Source organism: Gymnoscopelus microlampas (genome assembly GCF_963454915.1).
Source record: "Gymnoscopelus microlampas genome assembly, chromosome: 23".
NCBI classification, from domain to species: domain Eukaryota; kingdom Metazoa; phylum Chordata; class Actinopteri; order Myctophiformes; family Myctophidae; genus Gymnoscopelus; species Gymnoscopelus microlampas.
This window is the reverse complement of record NC_139960.1, coordinates 5,934,639-5,957,747: the sequence shown is the minus strand read 5'-3', so window position 1 is coordinate 5,957,747 and position 23,109 is coordinate 5,934,639. Positions and strand designations below refer to the sequence as shown.

The 23,109-nt window shown below is 41.0% G+C and overlaps 2 protein-coding genes across 2 annotated transcripts in view; both read left to right on the top strand.

Annotated features, from left to right (window-relative positions):
* kiaa0930 overlaps positions 1–23,109 on the top strand; it is a 504,210-nt gene that overhangs the window by 367,303 nt on the left and 113,798 nt on the right. The window lies entirely within an intron of this gene.
* Positions 1–23,109, top strand: part of phf21b (PHD finger protein 21B) — a gene marked incomplete at both ends in the record, with an annotated part of 163,756 nt that overhangs the window by 133,256 nt on the left and 7,391 nt on the right. The window contains 6 exon segments of the mRNA XM_084050150.1: positions 7,237–7,332; positions 15,486–15,669; positions 16,498–16,757; positions 17,344–17,478; positions 21,295–21,346; positions 22,988–23,064. Coding sequence (XP_083906276.1) covers positions 7,237–7,332; positions 15,486–15,669; positions 16,498–16,757; positions 17,344–17,478; positions 21,295–21,346; positions 22,988–23,064 — 804 coding nt within the window.

Here is a 23,109-nt window from a genome sequence, read left to right as displayed (position 1 = left end):
GTATGTTTTTAAATATAATAATTTATATCTGCAAGGTAACTAGTAACTAAAGTTTTCAAATAATTGTAGCGGAATAAAAGTACAATATTTGCCTCTGAGATGTAGTGGAGTAGAAGTAAAAGTATTGGAATTTGGAAAGCAAAGTACAAATAGCTCAAAATGTTTTGCTTAAGTACAGTACTTGAGTAAATGTACTTAGTTACTTTCCACCACTGACTGCAGGCGGAGTGAGAAAACCTCCTCTCGGGTATTGACTTCTCCGTCAATATCTGTGGGTCATACGGCCAATTCTGCCAAGACAAGGCTGTATTTTCAGAGGGGGAACGGCCGTGTGAAAATTGTATAATTCACAGACTCCGTAGCAGTCTGAAACAAGCCCCTGGGGCAGTGGTGTAAAGTGATTAAGTACATTTACTCAAGTGCTGTACTTAAGTACAATTTTGAGGTACTTTTGCTTTACCAGAGTATTTCCAATACTGTAACTAAAGTTTTCAAATACATGTAGTGGAGTAAAAGTACAACATTTGGATCCGAGATGTAGTGGAGTAGAAGTAAAAGTATTGGATATTGGAAATACTCAAGTAAAGTACAGTACTTAAGTAAATGTACTTAGTTATTTTACACCACTGTTGACACCAACCGACTAGTTAGTTAGGAGAGAGAGAGAGGTTCAGTTGTGTTTTTAAATTGAGTCAATTATGAAGAGAGGATGGGAGAGAGACATAGAGACAGTGAGAGAGTGAGAGAGTCAGAGAGAGAGTGTGTGTGTGAGTGAGTGAGTGAGTGAATCAGAGAGAGAGAGAGAGAGAGAGAGAGAGAGAGTGTGTGTGTGTGAGCGTGAGTGAGTGAATCAGAGAGAGAGAGAGAGAGAGAGAGAGAGAGAGAGAGAGAGAGAGAGAGAGAGAGAGAGAGAGAGAGAGAGAGAGAGAGTGTGTGTGTGTGTGTGAGTGAGTGAGTGTGTGTGTGAATCAAAGAGAGAGAGAGAGAGAGAGAGAGAGAGAGAGAGAGAGAGAGAGAGAGAGAGAGAGAGAGAAAAGAGGAAGGCACACGGAGAGCTACTCTAACAAGAGGTTTTTTGGGAACACTTGAGGGCCTTATAGCAAACGTTCTGACATTTTCCCAGCGAGAGGATTTCCAGGCGAGGTTTAATTAACCAAGAAACGCTGGCACTGAATTTAATGAGAACCGTCTGAGGCTTGCCTTTGGGTTTGAGGTTTAACCCAATGGCTTTATAATAGTCAAAGAAATCTACGCGCACGACACACTCACAGAGGTGCATTATTATAATAGTCTAACTGTAATGTAATGTGGCTTCTGCTTTTTTTTTTTAAGAGACTGTCTGACAGTGATTTCAAAGATGTGTGACTGACGGCGCACCGTTATGCGCGCACCTTGCGGTATTAACCCATTGAGACCTGAATCCGATTCTACATGTCTCCTAAATCTCAACAGTATTCTGAAAAACGTTTGTTTCTATATCAGTGGTGCTCAATCTTTTTCATGTCAAGGACCCCCAAAATTATATGTATTTGGCCGCGGACCCCCATCAAAATATTTTGTTCCAGGGACCCCCCAAAAGCAAAGATTTTAGTTAAAAATGTTCGCTTTAAAAATGTATATATTCAGAAGATTTGCACACATTTTCACGATTTTTCAAAAATAGCAGATCTACAAGCTCATAGCGCGGCACTCGGTGCCGCGCTATGAGCTTGTATATCTGCTATTTTTGAATAGCCCAAAGTGTAAAATAATGCTTTTTAGCTCAAATCTAAAAATGACACAGTTCCAGGTCTTAATGGGTTAACAACGTAATTGTTATTCTTAGACGTGAACCGTTGCCTCTTCCCTCCGTCGGAGGGCCGTCTCTCTCCAGAAGGTTCTACCGGTGCTGTTAGGCACTGTGTTCGCCGCGGGACGGTAAAAGAACGTGACAGATTTCGAGATAATTTTAACCCATCGAGACCGGGAACGCATCTGTGTGTCATTTTCAGATGCCTTTGGTTATTTAAAAATTGCAGATCTACAAGCTCATAGCGCGGCACCGAGTGCCGCGCTATGAGCTTGTAGATCTGCAATTTTTCCAAAAATCGTGAAAATGCTAAATCTTTGAATATATATATATATTTTTTTTTTTTTTTTTTTTTTTACAAATCTCTTTTATTGATTTTTGGCAGAAAAACAAACAGTGAATGGATGATAGTGTCAAACATTTGTAACTAAAATCTTTGCTTCTGGGAATTCTACAAAATGTCTTCTAAATCCTAACCGTTTTCTGAAAAAACGTACGTTGCTATACGAGTGGTTTTCAAACATTTCCATGCCAAGGATGCCTAAAATTATATGTATTTGGCCGCGGACCCCCATCTCTAAACATGTTGTTCCAGGGACCCCCAGAAGCACAGATCGGATTTAAAAGTATTCGTTTTAAAACGTATATTCAAAGATTTGCACAAAGTTTCCATGATTTAAAAAAATAAAAATAAATAGCAGATCTACAAGCTCATAGCGCGGCACTCGGTGCCGCGCTATGAGCTTGTAGATCTGTTATATTTTGAATAGCCAAAGATATCTAAAAATGACACATAGATGCGTTCCCGGTCTTAATGGGTTAAGACATGGGGTACTTTAGTGAGACAGGGCAGTGATGAGATGGGAAAGATATGGTAGAGTGGAGAGGAGAGACACAGGAGAGTGCAGTAATATGGTCAGTCAGTGCATTAACTGCTCGGGCCAACACGGCTACCAGTGGTGTAAAGTAACTAAGTACATTTACTCAAGTACTGTACTTAAGGACAATTTTGAGGTATTTGTTTTTTTACTTTAGTGGAGTATTTCCAATTTTCAATACTTTTACTTCTACACCCATCTCTGAGGAAAATATTGTACTTTTACTCCACTACAGTTACTTGATAACTTTAGTTACTAGTTACTTTTTATTTGAAAATAGCCGATCTACAAGCTCACAACAGCATCAAAATATACTTAAAGTACCAAAAGTAAAAGTATTCATTATGCAGATCTATGATGCGTCGCATCGCGACGCATTGTGAGCTTGTAGATCGGCTATTTTCAAATGGCCGACATGTATATAGGGCTGAAGTGGGTAATGTATGCTTTGTAATATAATGATTTATATCTGCAAAGTAACTAGTAACTAAAGTTTTCAAATAGTTGTAATGGAGTAAAAGTACAATACTTGAGTAAATGTACTTTCTTACTTTACAACACTGAGCACGTCAACCAATAGTGTTGTACTGCCTACTTAGTCTTGTATGAAAATGGACTCTCCTGTCCTTTCTCCCATTCGCTCGAAAATAAGAATAATAAAATGTTTCAAACACAGACAGACTCATGCTATGATCACCTTCCTCGTGTATGCGTAGCTTCCATTAGTAACAAATCTCCTTTTTTTCTCCCACACAACACAATCCTCAAGAGTTAGCTGAACAATGAGAGTGTAAAAGCATTTTGTTTTTGTATTATCTATCTCCATGGAGTTGCACTGTGGACGTGTTTGTGCCCACGCAATGAATGAGTGCTCAGACTAGAATTAGCTTAACTCCAAAACAAAACAATCCCATGTCATCACCTTATACTCCCCTCTGGGTGATATGAACACTCACCATACTGTACAATTTGCATATCAAAGAGTGTTCAAATATAAAGGATTGCACTAAACCAAACCAATGATTACATTTCATTGAATCTTATCCCATTCAAGCCCGGAACGCATCTCTGTCATTTTCAGATTTCTTTGGCTATTCAAAAATAGCAGATATACAAACATTTGTGGAATCCCCCAGAAGCAAAGATTTGAGTTACAAATGTTTGCTTTAAAAAAATACATATTCAAAGCTTTGCACAAAATTTTCCAGGATTTTTCAAAAAAAATAGCAGATCTACAAGCTCATAGCTTGTAGATCTGCTATTTTAGATCTATTTTAGATCTGCTATTTTTTTTGAAAAATCCTGGAAAATTTTGTGCAAAGCTTTGAATATGTATTTTTTTAAAGCAAACATTTGTAACTCAAATCTTTGCTTCTGGGGGATTCCACAAATGTCTTCTAAATCCTAATAGTTTTTAGAAAAAACGTATGTTCCTATAATATCAGTGGTTCTCAAACTTTTTGATAACTTTAGTTACTAATTTAGTTACTTTTTCTACAAGCTCATAGCGCGGCACTCAGTGCCACGCTATGAGCTTGTATATCTGCTGTTTTTGAATAGCCAAATAAAAATAAAAAAATGACACAGATGCGTTCCCGGTCTTAAAGGTTTAAGTGACACTTTAGGCTGGATTGGATCAACTTATGCATCACACCTGTTTTAAGTATACTATAATCAGTCACAGAGCAAATTAATGACAAGTAACTGTAATTATGTCAGTTCATTTGACTGCCTGTAGAAATGAGGATGAATTATGCTGATTTACAGCATGTGAAGGACAGCCACAGAGCGTCAGACACAGTGCTTCTCAACCAGAGGTCAGGAACCCTAAAAAGTCGTCTGTCAAAACCATAAACTTAAATAGAATAATGTCATATTTAATAACTTGCCTCCTCGCTTCAAGGTTAATGCAAAATGTGAGTCTCAGCGGGAAGCCGGTCGAGAGCCATTATCATTGACCCCTATCTGTTAATCATTTTCACACTTAATGGGGCTTTTCTGGTTTTAGCTCACCGGCTAGATTGGGTGTGTGTGTGTGTGTGCAGCGGTGGCGGAAAAAGTACTCAAATGTTTTACTTAAGTAAAAAGTATCAATACTGCAATGTAGAAATACTCTCTGTTACAAGTAAAAGTCTGAAATTCAAAATTTTACTTGAGTAAAAGTACAAAAGTATTGGTATCAAAATGTACTTAAAGTACCAAGAGTAGGAAGTGCTCATTGTGCAGAATGTCCCATTTCACAAGTTTTCAAATATATAAAATGTATACAAATCCTTTAAAAATAGACGATCTACAAGCTCACAATGCGTCACATGTGAGTTTGTAGATCGGCTATTTTCAAATGGCCAAAATGCATGTAAGGCTGAAGAGGTTAATGTACGTTTTGTAATGATAATCAAAAGTAACTAAAGTTTTCAAATGATTGTAGTGGAGTAAAAGTATAATATTTGCCTCTGAGCTGTAGTGGAGTAGAAGTAAAAGTGCTGAAAATTGGAAATACACCAGTGAAGTAAAAACACCTCAAAATGTTACTTAAGTACAGTACTTGAGTACATGTACTTAGTTACTTTACACCACTGGTGTACAGTATGTGTATAAAATAAATTAAAATAATGAAAAAGCTATGCCAAAATTTGGGATGTACTGTATTGCCTACGTGACTATTCCCCTGCTGGGCTTGGATCAGATCGTACCACCGCCCTCCCCTCCCCCGCATTTGATCTCACTCAACCTCCCAGCTCAATGGAGACAGAGCAGAGGCAGATAGGGGAGTAGATTGCCCGGCTATCCTTGAAAGAAAAAAGGTTTTTCCATCAATAACACGGAGAGAATCAAGAGTGCATTAGGTCTAGCATGTCAGTCCGTGATGCTGTACACAGTCTCTCTGTTTGCTAATGGCGTATATAGGTATAGCTAGCCTGCCATCCATGCTGGCCCTCTTAAAGCCAATATACCACTTAAACTCTATGTACTTTGTTGTATGTCAAAATGTGAAAATAGTAAATCATAAAGCTTTTTAAATGTTATTACAAGATTCTTTTTTTTGTCAGTGGTTCTCAAACTGTTTCATGTCAAGGACCCCAACATGTATATGTATTTGACCAAGGACCCCCATCTCAAAATATGTTGTTCCAGGGACCCCCAGAAGCAAAGATTTGAGTTACAAATGTTCGCTTGAAAAAAAATATATATTCAAAGATTTGCACACATTTTTACGATTTCTCAAAAATAGCAGATCTACAAGCTCATAGCGCGGCACCGAGTGCCGCGCTATGAGCTTGTATATCTGCTATTTTTAAATAGCCAAAGTGTAAAATAATGCTTTTTAGCGCAAATCTAAAAATGACACAGATGCTTCTCCCGGTGTTAATGCTGATTAAAAGCTGATTGAAAAGGTATAGGGAGAAGCTTGTAGCTTATTAATGCCTATCTTTATGACATTTGAAAAATGTAATAAGTGGACGGGCGCTCCGGTGGCACAGTGGTAAAGTCACTGCCCACCACCACGGAGGTTGTGGGTTCGAATCCACCGTGGTGCGACTGACTTTGTCGAGCCGTCTACACGAACACAAATGGCTCGTGTTCGGGGGACGGAAGCTGGACGGGGAGGGTGATATGGGTCATTGCATGTACTCCTACGGGCTGGGGAATGTTGGGCGGGAGGAGTAGAACGAAGGCTCTACGTCCTCCTGGTGGGGGCTCCTCACTAGCAGACGAGTCAGTAGGATACGGCAGCAGTGTCAACACAGAAAATGTGTGGGGGGAGGAATCAATTGGCATAACGACTAAAAGGGGTACAAAATGATTGGCTACTCTAAATTAAAAAAAAATAATTAATAAGCTTGTAAAATGTGAGCTTATACAGTAGATCTGCTATTTTCACCAAATCTTCGCCTATAATGACAAGTGGCTGGAGGTCTCATGCATGTTTCTTTTACACATTTTCCTGACACCTTGCCAAACAGTTTGCCTTAAAACCCATTGAGACCTGGGACGCATCTGTGTCATTTTAAGATTTCTTTGGCTATTCAAAAATAGCAGATATACAAGCTCATAGCGCGGCACCGAGTGCCGCGCTATGAGCTTGTAGATCTGCTATTTTTGAATAAAATCTAAATATTGTGTAGAATCGGAAACCCAAATCGAGGCCTTAACGGGTTAACGCCCAGAGTCTGGAAGCCTCGAGAGCGAGACCGAATCTCCATTGAGAGAAAAAAAAACACATCTCCAATAAAAATAATCCCTCCCTCGGCCCAAAGTGACCTTCAGGCTAATCTGTTGCGGTGACTGACTGAGTGAGCGAGTGAGTGAGTGCTGGGAAAGGCTGCTGTGACTTGCAACGCTTGGCTATTGTTGTCACAGTCCCGATTCAGCACTCAGCGGTTTCTCTTTTTTTTACAAACCAGCCCAGGGAGGACAGGGCAGGTGTGACCGTAAAATACCTCTTAGACTGCCATGACTTTCAGATAACTGTGGCGGAGCAATGGCCAGGAGACGCACAGTCGGTTTCATTTGGTGTAACTTTCTTTCTTTCCTCCCCTCTGTCTGTCTTGTCTTTCTGTCTCTCAGATGCTTGGAACCCTCATCACAGCAGTGCCCATTAAGGTGCCTCAAGTCAGCTCTCTGCACAGGCTTGCAGGACAAGCAACCACCGTGTTACCTCAGGTAACCAATGTGCACGCACGCGTACACACACACACACACGCACACAAAAAGTACAACATGTTTTTACTTAACCCATTGAGACCTGAAGCCGTTTCTACATGTCTCCTAAATCTCAACAGTTTTCTGAAAAAAAACGTATGTTTCTATATCAGTGGTGCTCAATCTTTTTCATGTCAAGGACCCCCAAAAATTATATGTATTTGGCCGCGGACCCCCATCAAAATATTTTGTTCCAGGGACCCCCCAGAAGCACAGATTTGAGTTAAAATATTCGCTTTAAAAATATATATATTAAAAGATTTTGCACATATTTTCACGATTTTTCAAAAATAGCAGATCTACAAGCTCATAGCGCGGCACTCGGTGCCGCGCTATGAGCTTGTATATCTGCTATTTTTGAATAGCCCAAAGTGTAAAATGCTTTTTATCTCAAATCTAAAAATGACACAGTTCCAGGTCTTGATGGGTTAAAAGTATCAATACTGCAATATAGAAATACTCTGTTAGAAGTAAAAGTCCGGAAATACAAATTTACTTGAGTAAAAGTACAAAATACCAATTATGCAGATTGTCCCATTTTCAAGCTTTCAAATGTAAAAAATGTATTAAAATCTTTTGAAAATAGACGATCTACAAGCTCGCAACATTGTGAGCTTGTAGATCGGCTATTTTCAAATGGCTGAAATGTACTGTATGTATCGTCATTCTATTTTTTTTCCCTCTTCATATTATGCTAATGATCAATGCCCGTGTGCAAGTTCAGATCGATATTGGTCAACCAATCCATTGAGGAGAAACACACGGTCCGTAGGATGAAAGGGACTGTGACGATTAGGACTATTCTCTCATAATGGTTGCGATTATCTCAAATGAGTGCGATTACTTAGGCAATTATGTAATAGTAGTGACAGCAGGCCTACCGGTGTGGGTAGAGACTGTTCTCTTCAACCTGCTGACGTCGTAGGTGTCCCTCCTGTCTGCGGGCGTGTGTCAGGGCAGTGTGTGTGTGTGTGTGTGTGTGTGTGTGTGTGTGTGTGTGTGTGTGTGTGTGTGTGTGTGTGTGTGTGTGTGTGTGTGTGTGTGTGTGTGTGCGTGTGTGTGCGTGTGGCGTCGGTCGTCAGTGGTGGAAAGTAACCAAGTACATTTACCTAAGAACTGTGCTTACAGTAAGTACAATTTTGAGGTATTTGTACTTTACTTGAGTATTTCCAATTTCCAATACTTTTACTTCTACTCCACTACACCTCAGAGGCAAATATTGTACTTTTATTCCACTACAATTATTTGAAAACTTGAGTTAGCCTACTAGTTACTTTGCAGATATAAATTATTACGTTATGAAACATACATTAACCACTTTAGCCCTATTTTATACCTAGGCTATTTGAAAATAGTCGATCTACAAGCTCACATCGACGCGTTGTGAGCTTGTAGATCTGCTATTTTCAAACATTTTAGTACTTTTACTTTTGGTACTTTAAGTACATTTTGATGCCAATACTTCTGTACTTTTACTCAAGTAAATTTTGAATTCTGGACTTTTACTTGTAACAGAGTATTTTTATATTGCACTATTGGTACTTTTATTAAAGAATTTGAGTTATTTTTCCCACACACCTGTTTGCCCTGTATGCAAACTGGGCCGGGTCCAAAGGCCTTGGGGACTGTACTGTTTCTGTGTGGACAGTTTGGTTTAGTGTTTGGTTTAGTGCATAACAACGCCTTCCTGGCACCAGCAGATGCTCTGAGTCGACTGCGAGGAGCAACCTAGTGAATCAAAATGGGAGGCAGAGCCAGTGGTGGGAAGAGGGCAGAGTGCCGCGCTACGAGCTTGAAGATCTGCTATTTTAACCCATTAAGACCTGGAACGCACCCCGTGTCACTTTTTGATTTGAGCTGAAAAGCATTATTTTACACTTTGGGCTATTCAAAAATAGCAGATATACAAGCTCGTAGCGCGGCACCGAGTGCCGCGCTACGAGCTTGTAGATCTGCTATTTTTTCGAAAAAATCGTGAAAATGTGTGAACATCTTTGAATATTATATTCTTATAAAGCGAACACTTTTAACTCAAATCTTTGCTTCTGGGGGTCCCTGGAACAAAGTATTTTGAGATGGGGGGTCCGCAGCCAAATACATTTTGGGGTCCTTGACATACAGTTTTTAGAAGACATTCTAAAAACTGACATTTTGTAGAATCGGCCTCAGGTCAACATTTGTGCAAATATTTGAATTTATATATATATATATATATATATATATATATATATTTGTATTTTTTTTTATTTTTTTGAGCACCACAGTAGCAACAATAGTTTGTTCAGAAAACTGTTAGGATTTGGAAGACATTTGTAGAATGGGCCTCAGGTATAAGTGGGTTTACGGTGCATGTGGACAGCATCTCCTGAACAAAGCTGGTCAGCAGGGATACGAGTCAGAAATCCAAGATACTGTATCCATGAGCCCATAAGCCAGCGATACTGAGAAAGAAATCTAACCCCGGTCCTTTTTCTGTCGCCAGGATTGTCTGATTATCTTCCATCTGCCAATAGCACCTTGTTGCCCTTAGCCAGTGGTGGACAAAGTACTCAAATGTTTTACTGAAGTAAAAGTATCAATACTGCAATGTTAGAAGTACTCTGTTACAAGTAAAAGTCCGGAATGAAAACATTGACTTGAGTAAAAGTACAGAAATATTGGTATCAAAATGTATTTAAGGACCAAAAGTAAAAGTACTAAAAGTTTTTGAAAATAGCCTATGTATAAAATAGGGCTGAAATGGTTAATGTATGTTTTATAATATAATCATTTATATCTGCAAAGTAACTAGTAACTGAAGTTTTCAAATAATTGTAGTGGAGTAAAAGTACAATATTTGCCTCTGAGGTGTAGTGGAGTGAAAGCATAGACAATTGGAAATACTCCAGTAAAGTAAAAGCACCTCAAAATTGTACTCAAGTACAGTACTTGAGTAAATGTACTTAGTTACTTTACACCACTGCCCTTAGTCCGTCTTTGACCACATCCAGTTCAATAATTCAAGCCTGGACTGGCAACGTGTTAGATTTTTCCTTCCCGGTTTGAGACATTTTCTTTTCTTTTACAAAAAGGGGACATCCTGTCCTGCTTGTTGCTGGGCAGTGGTTGACAGTAACAAAGTACATTTACTCAAGTACTGTACTTACTGTAAGTACAATACTGGGGTCGTTTTTTACTTACTACTTGAGTATTTAACATTTTTCGATTCTACAACACCACACCTCAAGAGGCAAATGTTGCACTTTTTTACTCCACTACAATTATTTTAAAACGTTAGTTATTTCGTTACTTTGCGGATTTAGATTATTATTGCAAACATGCATTAACCACTTAATCCCTATTTTACACTTATTTACACGCTGTTTGAAAAAAAGCTCGATCTACAAGCTCACAACAAACTTGAGATCGTCTGTACATTTTGTTTTAATAAACTAAAATAATAATACAAATTGTGACACGAGTAGGCTACTTTTACCTCTGGTACTTAAAAGTATACTTTGATGCCAAAACATTTGTACGTTTACTTACCGTTAACACTTTGATACAGGCTGCCTTTTACTTGTGAACAAAGCATTTCTACATGGTGGCATTGGCACTTTTTGACAGTACTTAAGAAATCAGAGTAGTTCTTCCAGCACTGCAAGAGGATCTCCTTCACAGAAAGGGACATCCTGTTCTGCAGGCTGTGGAGTGATTATAATCCCCTTCTAGAAAGCAAAACCTCTGGGGCTTTTCCAGCTCCATGCTGAACATGACCCTTCTCTCCCTCCTCCCATACAGTGGTGGAAAAAGTACTCAAATTCTTTACTTAAGTAAAAGTACCAATACTGCAATATAAAAATACTCTGTTACAAGTAAAAGTCCAGAATAAAAAATGTATTCGAGTAAAAGTACAAAAGTATTGGCATCAAAATGTACTTAAAGTACCAAAAGTAAAAGTACTAAATATTTGAAAATAGCCGATCTACAAGCTCACAACGCGTCGCGATGCGACGCGTTGTGAGCTTGTAGATCTGCTATTTTCAAATAGCCTCGGTATAAGATAGGGCTAAAGTGGTTAATGTATGTTTCATTATATCATAGTTTATATCTGATATGTAACTAGTAACTAAAGTTTTCAAATAATTGTAGTGGAGTAAAAGTACAATATTTGACTCTGAGATGTAGTGGAGTAGAAGTAAAAGTATTGGAAATTGGAAATACTCAAGTAAAGTACAAATACCTCAAAATGTTACTTAAGTACAGTACTTAAGTAAATGTACTTAGTTACTTTCCACCACTGCTCCCATATGATTATGATGTTTATTGTGGCCTCAAAATGTTGCGATCAACTGTATTATCACGATTATGAAAATACGCTTGATTGACGGGGGGGGGGGGGGGGCATTTAGCCTGGGATCAAACAAATCTGCAAGTGCAAAAAAAAATAGCCCTCTCTGCGATTTGCGATTTTTATGAATCCATTTCCTGCTCTGGGGTGACCAATCAGGGCTCAAATATGGGAGACTGTAATTGGTAGGTCTCTAACCAATTGCGTCGAGGGCCATTGTTTTGATCCCGCCCCCTTGGGGAAAAAAACATCCTCATAGAAGCACCAGACTCATATCCACGCAGTGATAAAGTCTGGCTACGCCAGGCTAGAGGGCATTAGGCAAAAATAGCAGATCAACAAGCTATTTTCAAGATCTGCTATTTTCGCGGCACGAGTGCCGCGCTACGAGCTTGTAGATCTGCTATTTTTGAAAAAGTCGTGGAAAATGTGTGCAAATCTTTGAATATATGTTGTTTTAAAGCGAACATTTTTAACTCAAATCTTTGCTTCTGGGGGGTCCCAGGAACAACATATTTTGAGATGGGGGGTTCTGCACAATGAGTACTTTAACTTTGGGTACTTTAAGTACATTTTGATGCCAATACTTTTGTACTTTTACCCAAGTACATTTTGATCACCGGACTTTTTACTTGTAACAGTATTTCTACATCGCGGTATTGATACTTCTACTTAAGTAACAAATGTGAGTACTTTTTCCACCACTGAGTAATATTTGACCGGGAATATCTACGTATACTTTGACCCAGGTACTGGGGGGTTGAGTACACACACCACTGATTATAACCCCCTTCTAGGAGCAAACCTCTGAGGGTTTTCCATGTCAGTGCTGAACGTGACCCCACCCCACCCCACCCCTCCCCTCCCCTCTCCCTCAGTAACAGTGGAGGAGGAACTCAACAAAGCGAAGGAAAACTCCTTTAGGTTTATGTTCGCAGCGTCCGCGGCTCATTAAACTGCTGTGATGATGATGGTGGTCCAACAGGGAGTTGGGCCAGGCGGTATAGAGCAGTGCTTCTCAAATTTTTGCATGTCATGTATTTGGCTGCAGTGGTGTAAATAACAAAGAAGTACATTTACTCAAGTACTGTACTTAAGTACAATTTTGAGGCACGTTTACTTTAGGCCTACTGGAGTATTTACAATTTTCAATACTTTTACTTACATATTTAAATATTGTACTTTTACTCCACTACAATTATTTGAAAACTTTAGTGACTGGTTGCGATACATTATTACATTATAAAACATACACTAACCACTTTAGCCCTATTTTATACCTAGGCTATTTGAAAATAGACGATCTACAAGCTCACAACGCGTCGCATCGCGGCGCGTTGTGAGCTTGTAGATCTGCTATTTTCAAACATTTTAGTACTTTTTACTTTTGGCACTTTAAGTACATTTTGATACCAATACTTTTGTACTTTTACTCAAATAAATGTTGAATTCCAGACTTTTACTTGCAACAGAGTACTTCCACATTGCAGTATTGATACTTTCACCTAAGTAAAACATTTGAGTACTTTTTTCCACCACTGTTTGGCTGTAAAATATTTAGCCCAATTTAAAAAAAAATAATCGATAACCACTGGTGTAGAGATGCAGGCTTGTCAAGTGTTATACCCACGTGCAGCGTGTGGGTATGGCCACCGGGGGGCAGCACGCACCACTGCAAACAAACCAAAGCCTTTCCTCCAAACACACCCACAGTGAACCAATCAAAGAGCAGATTACACAGCGTTACTGTATAGATCTAATTTGTGCCGTCCAAATCCAATACAACCAAGACAAACATCCAGCTGGAATGAGTCGGGCTGCAGGACATCGGGTGTGTTGGTTGTGGCGGTCACTTTTCATCCCGTCATCCAACAACCCCCCCCCACACACACACACACACCACACCCTCACCCTCCGTCCAGCTCTGTCCTCTCATTGGACGACGGCCGGCATTAGGATCCTGCTCACGTTTGGACGCGCATCAACGAACACACAGGGGGCACGGAGGAGGCTGCTCTCTCTGTGTGTGTGTGTGTGTGTGTGTGTGTGTGTGTGTGTGTGTGTGTGTGTGTGTGTGTGTGTGTGTGTGTGTGTGTGTGTGTGTGTGTGTGTGTGTGTGTGTGTGTGTGTGTGTGTATGCAACTGAGTGAGTGAGAGAGTGAGTGAGGGGTGGAATAAGTACTCAGATTTTTTAAAGTAAAAGTAGCAATACCGCAATGTAGGACAGTAAAATGCCTTTATTCCTACATTTATTTGAGTAAAAGTACAAAAGTATTGGCTTCAAAATATACTTTCAGTATCAAACATAGAAGAATAGTCATTATTCATAATATCACGTTTCATAATTTTGATAATACGATGACTTGTGAGCTTGTAGATCGGGACACCTGGATCGCTGCCCTCCACACTAAAACAGAGCATGAGTGGTTTATGTTGTTGTCTGGTAATAATAAAGAAGAAGTCTCATCTCTCTAGCTTGTTTCTGATTAGAATTATTGAGTGTGTTACATTTGACCCCAGTCTCCCTACTAGGGGGTTACATGCTACCGCTGGAAACAGAAGAAGAGAGATGAAACGGTAGGAGAGAGATGAAACGGTAGGAGAGAGATGAAACGGTAGAAGAGAGATGAAACGGTAGGAGAGAGATGAAACGGTAGGAGAGAGATGAAACGGTAGGAGAGATGAAACGGTAGGAGAGAGATGAAACGGTAGGAGAGAGATGAAACGGTAGGAGAGATGAAACGGTAGGAGAGAGATGAAACGGTAGGAGAGAGATGAAACGGTAGGAGAGAGATGAAACGGTAGGAGAGAGATGAAACAGAAAAAGAGAGATGAAACGGTAGAAGAGAGATGAAACGGTAGGAGAGAGATGAAACAGAAAAAGAGAGATGAAACGGTAGAAGAGAGATGAAACGGTAGAAGAGAGATGAAACAGAAAAAGAGAGATGAAACGGTAGAAGAGAGATGAAACGGTAGGAGAGAGATGAAACGGTAGGAGAGAGATGAAACGGTAGAAGAGAGATGAAACGGTAGGAGAGAGATGAAACGGTAGAAGAGAGATGAAACGGTAGGAGAGAGATGAAACGGTAGGAGAGAGATGAAACGGTAGGAGAGAGATGAAACGGTAGAAGAGAGATGAAACGATAGGAGAGAGATGAAACGGTAGAAGAGAGATGAAACGGTAGGAGAGAGATGAAACGGTAGGAGAGAGATGAAACGGTAGAAGAGAGATGAAACGGTAGGAGAGAGATGAAACGGTAGGAGAGAGATGAAACGGTAGAAGAGAGATGAAACGGTAGGAGAGAGATGAAACGGTAGGAGAGAGATGAAACGGTAGGAGAGAGATGAAACGGTAGGAGAGAGAGACAGAGTGAAAGACAAGAGGTTTGGGAGCAGAGAAACACATGACACACGAGCAAGTGTCTGCCATGGTGTTCACTCTCTGAATGACAGGTCATCTTCAGTGTGTGTGTGTGTGTGTGTGTGTGTGTGTGTGTGTGTGTGTGTGTGTGTGTGTGTGTGTGTGTGTGTGTGAGAGAGAGAGTTTGAGAGACAGGGACGTAAACATTTGGGCGTCCAAAACATATATTTTTTAAATGTTCGCTTCAAAACATATTCAAATATTTGCACAAATGTTCACGATTTTTCAAAAAGCTCTATGAGCTTGTAGATCTGCTATTTTTTTTTTAATAGCCAAAGAAATGTTAAAATGACAGAGATGCGTTCCCGGGTCTTAATGGGTATGTATGAAGGTATTCTAATCTTGTTGTCCTTCCTCCACCAGGTTAGGCCAAAGACCCACATCCCAGACAGCCTTCCCCACAGCCCCGGTCAGGAGCAGCTGAGCGGGGGGTCCCTGGGCCTGCTGCAGCGGGGGGCCACCACTGTCATCAGCGCCAAGAACCACCACCAGGGCCCCGCCTTGCCCACCGCCAACAGCACCTTCAGCCCCGAGCACCAGCCCAACGGTATATACTACACACCCACCCAGTCACAGTTATTACACACATCGCCCTGATCGCAATATTACCCGACGGACGATTAATTCATCTCCCGAAGTAATAGCGGAAATAGCCGATCTACAAGCTCATGATTGATGCGACGCGTTGTAAGCTTGTATTTCGATGTACACTACATTTCTTTTAACCCATTGAGACCTGGAACTGTGTCATTTTTAGATTTGAGCTAAAAAAGCATTATTTTACACTTTGGCTATTCAAAAATAGCAGATATACAAGCTCATAGCGCGGCACCGAGTGCCGCGCTATGAGCTTGTAGATCTGCTATTTTTGAAAAATCGTGAAAATGTGTGGTAATCTTTGAATATATATATTTTTAAAGCGAACATTTTTAACTCAAATCGTTGCTTCTGGGGGGTCCCTGGAACAAAATATTTTGATGGGGGTCCGCGGCCAAATACATATCATTTTGGGGGTCCTTGACATGAAAAAGATTGAGCACCACTGATATAAAAACATACGTTTTTCAGAAAACTGTTGGGATTTAGGAGACATGTAGAATCGGCTTCAGGTCTCAATGGGTTAAAGCATGAAATTATTAAATATGGCCTGTTTTGGCTGTGGTTTATTTTGATTATTGGTATCGGTCATTGTCCGATACCAATAATAATTTCTGTCTGAATGTATTTGTCATATCTGCCCTGTGCAATTTGTACCTAAAAAGGCAAAACGTTATTGCAATATTGATTCAATGTTCAATGCCAAAAAATGAAATAGTTAATCGCAATCATTTGTTCGACAATGAATCATCAACTGAAATCTTATGCTCGTTGACAGCCCTCCCCAACGGCCTGGGAGACCCTTCGCCCATGCTGCCCCTCATACACATACCCATACCCCCTCCACCGCCGCAGCCCCAGACCCAGAAGGACGTGGCGGGCAGCGGCACCCCCATGCCTCCTGCCCACGCCGTCCCCATGGGGGTGGGCGTGGCGTACGCCATCATCGCCGCCTCCTCGCCGGCCACGGGAAACGGCGTGTCTGCGCTCGGCGACGCCGTCAAGGTGCAGCCGCTGCTCTTCAGCTCCGACAACAAGGTGGGTGTCAAAAAAAAATGTGATGGAAAAAGTACTCAAATGTTTTACTTAAGTAAAAGTATCAATACTGCAATGCAGAAGTACCCTGTTACAAGTAAAAGTCCGGAATTCTAAATTTACTCGAGTAAAAGTACAAAAGTATTGGTCTCAAAACTTGTTTTCAAAAAAGTTTGAGAACCACTGATATAGCAACATACGTTTTTTCAAAAGACTGTTACGATTTAGAAGACATTTGTAGAATCCCATAGAAGCAAAGATTTGAGTTAAAAATGTTTGCTTAAAAAAAAAAATTCAAAGATTTGCACCAATTTTCCACAATTTTCAAAAAAATAGCACATCTACAAGCGTGTGTAGATCTGCTATTTTTGAATAGCGAAGGAAATCAAAAAAATTACACAGATGCGTTCCCGGTCCTAATGGGTTAAATTATGGCAGTTTATGACATAATAAAAAAAGTGCCATGTTCTCTGCAATAACTATTATTTTGGTCCCCCCCCACACTCCTTTGGAGTATTTTTGTCACACATCGGTCGGGCTCCGCTAATGATGTATATCTACTGTGTCTGTGCGTATCATACGTCAACAGGTAATAATCATCCAGCCACAGGTCCCCAGCTGTTCCCAGGGGTCCCCGGGGCCCAAGGCTGTCAGCCCGGCCCAGGAGGCGGCCCCGGCGCCCCCACCTCCCCCCGCCAAAAAGAAGAAGGACGAGGACCCCGAGGTGAGACACACAACATTGAGCCTGCAACAGTTTATCCAAATAGGCTCTATGCACAGCAGCCATATTGGAAAGACATTGGGCCTCTTCTTACTTCCTTCACAGGTGTTACCAATGATACTAATGAAGGCTCTGTTCCATTCTGGTCAGGGTGCTGATACTGTGCATTTTGGCTCACAAGAAACACTCCATTTTGGTTCCCAAATGGCCCCTTATGGTGGGTGTGTAACTCTGAGAGTGTACAAATGGAACCAAATGGACCCGTAAGGGTCCATTTGGTTCCATTTGTACACTCTCAGAGTTATGGAGGTCCTTGACAATAAGACAACCACTATGCCACACTAAATGGAACAGAGCCTTAATTAGTGTCATTGGTAACACCTGTGAAGGAAGTAAGGAAGGGGCCCAATTCATTCCCAATATGGCTGCTGGGTCACGTGCTCTCTCTTGGTCGCTGCTGGTTCTGGAGTTCGACGGCACACGATTATCTGATCTCACATTAACTACAAATCGGTTAACCGATCCAATTATTCCCGTCGATAATCCGGATAATCCCACGCTCATCCCAGCGCTCTCTCTCTCTCAGTGCTTTAGTCCTCCCTTTCCCGCTTCGACAGCTCATTCCTCACAGCGGCCAATGGGATGAGAGCCGCTCACATGCCTTCATGTTCATCTTATCAAAAGCTTAGTCTCCCTCGTCCACCTGATTCAGATGCTATCAATGCATTGAATGGGACATTATCACGTTTTATCAGACCATTGAATGGGACATTATCACGTTTTATCAGACCATTGAATGGGACATTATCACGTTTTATCAGACCATTGAATGGGCGAAGTAGGCGACATACTGACCTACCTGCGATTTATCAGACCATTCATTGGGTGTTATCAGGACCTACTGACCTACCTACGGAGATGACTTGTATAAAGTTACATTTCGGTTTCGGTTTCGGACCATGACGGAGGCGCGCAGTCTCAAGCAAACTGGAGCCACGAGAGGTCGAGTAGGTCGGTATTTCCTGATTACGCCCAATGAACGGTCTGATAAATCGTGGGTAGGTCAGTATGTCACCTACTTCGCCCATTTAACCCATTAAGACCTGAGGCCGCTTCTAAAAAAACATTTTTTTGTAAAATATATATTTTTTAAATGTCACGATTTTTCAAAAATAGCAGATCTACAAGCTCATAGCGCGGCACTCGGTGCCGCGCTATGAGCTTGTATATCTGCTATTTTTGAATAGCCAAAGAAATCTAAAGTGACACAGATGCGTTTCAGGTCTTAATGGGTTAATGATCTGATAAAACGTGATAACGTCACATTCAATGCTAGCCTGGTAAACCCTCCCTCCGGAAATCTCATTTCCATTTCATTTCTGGAAGGAGTCTGGTCTGAAACGCCTTTCTCCAATAATCGCTCTGCTCGCCGAGCCGACGAGCCTATCAGCGTCGTCGCTCATTGTTCTGTGATTGACAGCGACAGTTGGCCAATCAGGTGGCGAGTTCGAGTGAGCCCGAATGAAGCCGAGTGCAGCCTGAGAGCCGCCGACAAAACACGAACCAGAGCCTATTTAAAAATATAAATTTAGAGAACCGGCAGGGGCGGGGAGTGACACGCATTTATCCCAATAAGGCAGCCTATTTTCGGCATGGCCGTCCCAAAAGTCCCGTTGCGTCACATAGTCTGGAGCTCGTCAAAATGAACTGCTGATTGGCTGAAGGGGAAAACGATCATTGGTTGAAGGGGTTGTCAGTCAACGGTATTACTCCCGCCCAACTCCAGCCCACAGCGATTATTGCAGAAAGGCGTTTCAGACCAGACTCCTTCCAGAAATGAAATGGAAATGAGATTTCCGGAGGGAGGGTTTACCAGGCTAATTCAATGCATTGATAGCCTTCGAAGCCGGTCCGTCCCCTCGGAATGGAGGTGTGGAGAAACTCATTACAAACCAGTGGTATAATGAATTTCACAATTATTTTCTAAATGTGTCCGAATTTTTCAGAAGTGACTTGAAGCTTGTGAGCTTGTAGATCGCCTATTTTGGAATAGATGAAGTATAAAACAAGGGCTTAACTGATTAACCACGCAAACCCTCTAGTCTTAGTAAAAACAGTTACAACTGTTACTCGGATAGCTTTTTCCCCCCCCGACTGCACTAAATCCCTCAGCCGATCTACAGTACAAGCTCAAAACTCGTTTTGAGCTGAACTCGTTTTGAGTAGGCATGCTGTACTGGGTTCAAGTGGTTAAAGTATGTTTTGAAGTAATAATCTAAATCCACAAATTAACTATTAACTAGTGTTCAAGTAATTGTAGTGGAGTAAAAAGCACAATATTTGGCTCTTGAGGTGTAGCAGAGTAGATGTATAAAGAATTGAAAAATGGACTTATATGGATATAAGTAAAAAAAATATGTATATTTGAGGTACAGCACTTTCCACTAGCGATGACAGCACATCAAAGCAGAGAGAAGAACGATGTGAGATATGAATATTGATCTCAGCCGCCTTGCTCTAGGCATTATATGGCAGTTTATGGCATAATAAAATGATGAAGCGACATGTTCTCTGGTGAAGGCATTATATGTTTATTGCTGTTGCAGCTTGTGTTATTTGCTGTGTGAAATGCCATGACAAGAGCCGTCTCTTATTAAAAACATGCCTCTGCTGCTCGACAAAGAGCCATGTAGGGAGGCAGGGAGCCAAGGTGGAAAAGTACTCCGATTGTGTTCAATTTATATGAAAGTAGCACTATACTCTCCACATTTTTACATGAGTAAAAGTACATTTTCAACATCAAAATATACTTACAGTACCAAAGTAAAAGTACTCAAAAACATGTTTCAAAATTTGTCAAACTTTTGTAGAAAATAGGGCTTTTCATATTAATCTAAAAGTCAGAATGTCACTAGTAATTACAGCTGTCAAATAATTGTAGTGAAATAAAACATAGTATTTGCCACTGATGTGTATTGGATTAGAAGTATAAAGTATTGAAAAATGGACATACTCAATAAAAAAAGTACCTCAGTATTGTACTTAAACACTTGAGTAAATGTACTGAGGGAGGGAGATAGATAGATGGATGGATGGAGGGAGGAAGGGAGGGAGGGAGGGAGAGATAGAGAGAAAGAGAAACAGAGAGACAACGATAATTGTTCATGTAACATTCATGGCAGTAAAATACCACCAAATTGAATTGAGAGAGAGAGAGAGAGAGAGAGAGAGAGAGAGAGAAAGAGAAAAACACACAGAGACAGAGAGAGAGAGAGAGAGAGAGGGAAGGTGAGAAGGGAGAGATGGAGGAATATCTCACCATGAATAATTCATTGGGAGGAAACGACCTCGTCAGTTGAGTATTATCCTCCAATCATAACCTGAAGGCCCTCAGGCAGGAGAGCACAGCACAGCCCCGGAATTGAGGCGCTTCTCAGCTTGACCCCTTGGTTCCATTTAGGGCTCCGACTATTGACTATTTTCCTGTTGCGATTATTCTATCGATTTGTTCTTTGATTAACCCATTTTGGTCCAGGGACGCATCTCTGTCATTTTTAGATTTCTTTGGCTGTTCAAAAACCATTCGGTGCCGCACTATGAGCTTGTAGATCTGCTATTTTTTTGAATGGCCAGAGTAATCTAAAAATGACACAAGATGCGTTCCCCCGGTTTGAATGGGTTAATCAAATAATCGAGAAGCAATAATCTGCGATGCGTTTTGAGCTTGTAGATTAGTTATTTTCTGTTCCACCCCCATGTCTTCCTGTGGCGTTTTCTCATTATCTTATCTGTGGTTTTGTCTCCCCGTCTCTCTTACAGAAAATCGCCTTCATGGTGGCTCTGGGCCTGGTGACCACGGAACATTTGGAAGGTACGTTTAAGGCAGTGGTTTTCAACCTCTTTAGTGCCAAGGACCCCTAAATTGATATACATTTGGCCGCGGACCCCCATCTGAAAATGTTTCATGCCAGGGACCCTCAGAAGCAAAGATTTGAGTTAAAAATGTTCGCTTTAAAAATATATATATATTTTCAAAGATATGTGCACATTTTCAAGATTATTCAAAAATAGCAGATCTACAAGCTCATAGCGTGGCACTCTGTGCCGTGCGATGAAGCTTGTATACAGTATCTGCTATTTTTTAATAGCCAAAGCTAAGTGGTTAAAATGATTGTGATGCTATGTTAACTCATTTTGCTGGGGACCCCCTGGTACCCCCCAAGGACCACTGGTTGAGAACCACTGGTTTAGGGGGGATTGAATCTTTTCAGTGATGTGTGCAAATACTAAGCAATCTAAAATGACCACTTGCTCTGGTAGGTTATCTGGCTATCCCAGTGTGGTGCAGGGCGAGCAGTTGGCCATTTAAAATGGAATCATCTCAGAAGCTCCCCTGTTTAGTTTGGTAATGTCTTCTCTGCTCTCACTTCAAGCAATAGAGTGAGTTCAGAGGTGAGCTCGCTCTGATTTTAGATTTTTGTCCCGTCGCTTTTATCTCTATATTTCAACTTTTTATGTTTTTTACCCCTGTACATTAATGTCCTACATTGGCGTGCAAGATTGTCGAGCTTCAAGTGAACATGGACAGTAGTGCAGGCTATTAGAGTAAGAGAAACACATGCTGTGCTCCAAAAATAAACACCACTCCGGCGATTTTACTCATATGGATATGAAGCATTGACTGAAGTTGGAAATGTACACATTTGCACAAGGAGTAACACAATATATGCTAGAAACGAGTCAAACGCCCCAAAGACTACATTTCCCATGAACACGGCTTGCTGTAGGGACAGTGATTTTCAGACCCGGAAGTAGTAGTTCTTAAATCTTTTAAGGCAGAATTAATACCATTTTCGCCAGAAACAGGCTGTATCAAATATGAATGAATATCATAAACGATGCAGAGCCACGACCCCCTGACAGAAATGCCCGGGTGGTGTGTTTATGTTTGGAACACAGTTCTTATATGACGTGATCTAAGATTCCCCAATGGGGATTTCAACACAAAAAAATAAAAAAAGCCACAAACCAGCGGAACAGCGTCCTCTAGCGGCAGTCACGTCAGACTTGGGTGCTCTATTAGTGAAGTGGGGCACCTCCCAGCCAGTGTTGCCAGATTCTGTGAGAGAAACAAGCAACCGGGTCTAGGAAAACCAGCCCAAAAGAAGCGACTATAGGGCCACATGAGTACTTTAACATGTACATCAGCCATTTGAAAATAGCCGATCTACAAGCTCACAACGCGTCGCGATGCGACGCGTTGTGAGCTTGTAGATCGTCTATTTTCAAATAAAATCTTGCGGTGAAATTATAATAAGCAGATCTGGCAACCCTGCTCCCAGCTGCTTTGAAACTCAGTACAACAATAGCGGTGAGAGTAAAGTGTGTTTTAGAGTTTGGCAGGCAGACAGTATACTAAAGCTAGCTTACATACTGTACACCGCACAGCGATGACATGAAATGTCCTCATTATGTGGATACATTTTGATGTGAAATTGACTCCCTGGCACAGAAATTCAGACCAAGAGACAGGAGAGGAAGAGGAGGAGCACAGCCAACCCAGCCTACAGCGGTCTCTTTGAACCAGAGGTGAGATATAACACCACACGCACAGTGGTGGAAAAAGTACTCGAT